Source organism: Trypanosoma theileri, assembly GCF_002087225.1.
Source record: "Trypanosoma theileri isolate Edinburgh chromosome Unknown TM35_Tth_54_V1, whole genome shotgun sequence".
Classification (NCBI taxonomy): Eukaryota; Euglenozoa; class Kinetoplastea; order Trypanosomatida; family Trypanosomatidae; genus Trypanosoma; species Trypanosoma theileri.
In genome coordinates, this window is record NW_021639896.1 from 38,611 (window position 1) to 42,182 (window position 3,572).

Genomic DNA, 3,572 nt, shown 5'->3' on the forward strand with positions numbered 1-3,572 from the left:
TTTTTTTTTTTATATTTTTTTTCTTCTTCAGCAATAATGTGGGGCAAATAAGTGTTAGTAGTGTTTTTCTTATTTTCTTTTAGTTAAAATGTTCTTCACTCGTTTGTTCTACCTATTCCGTTAAAAAAAAAAAAACTCGTATTCCTAGATTTCGTTCGTTACTTTGTTTCCTTTAGAATATTTTTGTCGCTAAACGTTCTTTGTTTTCCAGTCCATTTGGCAGATTTAAAATAAAGAAGGAAAGAAAAGGAGAGAAAAAAGAAAAAAAAAAAACCCATCGAAAGAAAACAAAAAAAAAAAAATAACCTAAAAAAAAAGACCCTCAACTACCAGCACTAATAAACAATATTGATATCATCAGTAATGGCTCAAGAAAAACGAAGAAAAAAAAAGACACATCTTAGCGAATAAAAATAAATAAAAAAACAAATAAATAAATAAATAAAAAGACACATATAAGCCAATATTGGTGGCGAGGTTAAAGAAATAAAATGATGTTTCCATCTGTATTTGTATCTATTCCATACAAATGGCGTTACCACGACACATCTTGCATCGTTTAAAGATTTACTCACATAATTTACCACAACAAAAATCTTAGTCCTACTTATACCATAAAAAAAAAAAACAGAGCAGAACCTCAAAAAAAGAAAAAAAAAATAAAAATGGTTAGATGCTAAACACATATTAAAAACTGAGGAAAATGGAAGAGTGCTGAAAAGCCCCTTTTAATCCGCCTCCCGTTCGATGCGGAGAGGGTTGGGTTAAGTGGGTTTTTTTTCAGAAACTTACAAATTGACAGACTGTAAAAGAGTGAAAAGGAAACAATTTTTTTTTCTTCTCAAACGTTTAAAAGCCCCAGTACATAATTTGCTCCCTAATAATGAAAAACTTGATCTTTCCTTTCGCAAGTTGTCAAAGAATTCATGAAAATAAATAAATAAACAAATGAACAAAAGAAAAAAAACAGGCACAAACAGACAAAATCAGAGAGAGATATATTTTGGTACTTAATAAAGAAGCTCACACATAAAATATACCTAAATCCCTCTACAGCGTCAAATAAAGTGCACACAAACAAAATCATTAAATAAAGAATGACCATCATTGATTATTAGTAATAACAATGACAATAGAACCTCTAATTGTTTTTTTCTCTTTCTTTCTTTCTTTTTTTTTTTCCATTTATGTATTCTGAAAAACAAAGCTGTCGAGGACAGCAAGTGCACGCAGACTACTGTATTCCAATGAACCATCCTTATCTAGTCGCGTGTAGTATCGCATTGTTGGATAGGCGTTTACATTCATACGCTTAACCACATCCGGATACTTCTCTCCATTAATCTTTGCAGCCACAAAAGTATCAGCATTCCGCTTTGTTGACTGACTAATAGAGAGATCATCCCACAATTTATCCATTGTGGTGCACAGCCTTGACCACGGCACACAGTAGAGCACGAATACATCTTTACTGGGATCCATCACAATAGAATCAAAATTGGCATCTGTTAACTCCACCACACGACTGGGGCGCGGTTTGTCCTCCAGATAAGAAGTACCGCCAATGGCCATCAACTGCAGCAGCAGAAGTAACAGCAAGAGAACAGGCCGTAGAGATGCAGCCAACTGCATTTGTGTATAGGTGGGGTAAGAGTGCTGTTTGGAATAGAAAAAATATATATATATATATCACTAGAGAAGAAAAAAAAAAAAGAAAAAAAGGAAAAAAGAAAAGAGATATTAAAATAAAACCATATTACCAGAGAACCTCTAGAGCAACAAAGCAACCATTTTGCTTTTTCACTCATCCAATCATACCCCTTCTTTTTTATTGCAAGGAATAACGAGCTTTCCAGACCCTCCAGCATTCTTTCCACGTTCTTCCTTTTTTTTTTTTTTTCTTCTTCCTCTCCCCATTCCGTTCCAAAACAAAAACGAAGGGAAAAATCATTATCACAACGAACAGCAAGATACACCAGAGAATAAAAAAAAAAAGAGAGAGAGAGAGAGAGAGAAGGGGGGAATAAAATTCTTGCATCAGAAAACGTTTTTTATTTTTATTTTTTATTTCTTCACCACTGCAAGTATGGAGAAGAAAAAAAGAAGCAACAAAACACGACAGGATACACCGCATGATGTAAAGAACGAAAGAAAAACAGCATTAGCACCAATAGCAATACTCCGTTGAACGAAAAAAAAAGAACAATAGATAAAAAAAAGGAAAGTAAATATATATATATATATAAATATATATATCTTTTTTTAAACAAAGAACGAAGAGAAGAAATTTACAAAGAAAGAAACAACACACAAAAAGTACCATAAGAGAAGGGAAATGGAAAACAAACAAAAAAAAAAAAGAAACTACTTTGAAGTCTACTTGGTTAGGTTTAATTCTACTTTTATTACCTTTGTAGTATTTCCATAACTCTCTCTCTCTCTCTCTCTCTTTTTGGGGGGTTTGTTTGTGTCTGTATGTGTGTGTCTCTCTCCCCTTTTGAGAACATAGATTATGGTTGTAGTCCATTGTTACATCCACTCTCTCTTTTTTCCCCTTATTTTTTTTTCTGCTTGCATACACATCATAGTTAATGGACTCCATAATGTTGAAAACAACACGCAGACACGCACACACACACACACACATACGTACACATCAAGAAAAAAAAATGTGATAGTAAAAAGAGTAAAAACGTAAAAAAAAAAAAAAGGCTTACATGATCTACCCACGAGTACCCGTATGTCACCTAGAGCACAAATCCAGGCGCCTAAAATGACCAAACGAGTCTAGAACTTCACATTTATTGCCCCTTCTTTCCTTCTCTTTTTCTAACCATATATATATATATATATATATATATATATATGTATATTATATATAAATATATATATGTATATGTATATATATATTCACAAACACATACCATTCTCTCCACACGCATCATTCTTTTTAATATGCGTACTTCACACCACACATTGCTAATAGGAACAGAAACAAAAAAAAAAGCCAAGAGGTTATTTGTTTAGGTGGAATTTGTAATCTGCAAACATAACACCACGTGGGTCTACTTCTCGTACGGCGTTATGTTCATCAAGCCGCTGTTGTACGTTGCCGTCCTCAATCTCTGGAAAGTACTGTGTATCGAGAGGGTTAGCGAGTTGTGGGATGTATGCTGCTTCCATCTCTCGTAAGTGTGCCCAATCAATACCTTCAAAGAATCGATGTGCCTTTAAGGCTTCAAAATCGAGTCGTTCCTTTGGGTCACACATGAGGTGTTGCATGAGATCGACGGCGTCATCTGGAACGCCTCTGTCTGGTGGATACACGAGGTATTCTCTCCAGTGTGTAATTTTGTAGCAGGTGGTGCTTGGGTCCTGTGCGAAGAAGGGTGGAATCCCGTAGAGCATTTCGTACATGATGACGCCCACGGACCACCAGTCGCACTCGACGCCGTACCGCTGGCGGAGGAGGATCTCCGGGGCGATGTATCCCGGGCTGCCGACGATGGACTCGAAGAGGCGGCGGTCGCGGGGGTGGGCGACGGCGGCGGGGGGGTCCGCGGGGTCGGCGG

At 36.2% G+C, this 3,572-nt stretch overlaps 2 protein-coding genes across 2 annotated transcripts; both read right to left on the reverse strand.

Moving 5' to 3' along the window:
* Nucleotides 1-1,185: 1,185 nt before the first annotated feature.
* TM35_000541190 (protein disulfide-isomerase) lies at nucleotides 1,186-1,632 on the reverse strand (the record flags this gene model as incomplete). Its single annotated transcript, XM_029030744.1, has 1 exon — nucleotides 1,186-1,632. The coding sequence occupies one exon, from the start codon at nucleotides 1,630-1,632 to the stop codon at nucleotides 1,186-1,188; it is 447 nt and encodes a 148-aa protein (XP_028877961.1).
* A 1,383-nt stretch (nucleotides 1,633-3,015) lies between these two features.
* TM35_000541200 (protein kinase) lies at nucleotides 3,016-3,570 on the reverse strand (the record flags this gene model as incomplete). Its single annotated transcript, XM_029030745.1, has 1 exon — nucleotides 3,016-3,570. A coding segment is annotated over one exon (555 nt), but the record flags the coding sequence as incomplete, so codon positions are not given.
* Nucleotides 3,571-3,572: the final 2 nt, after the last annotated feature.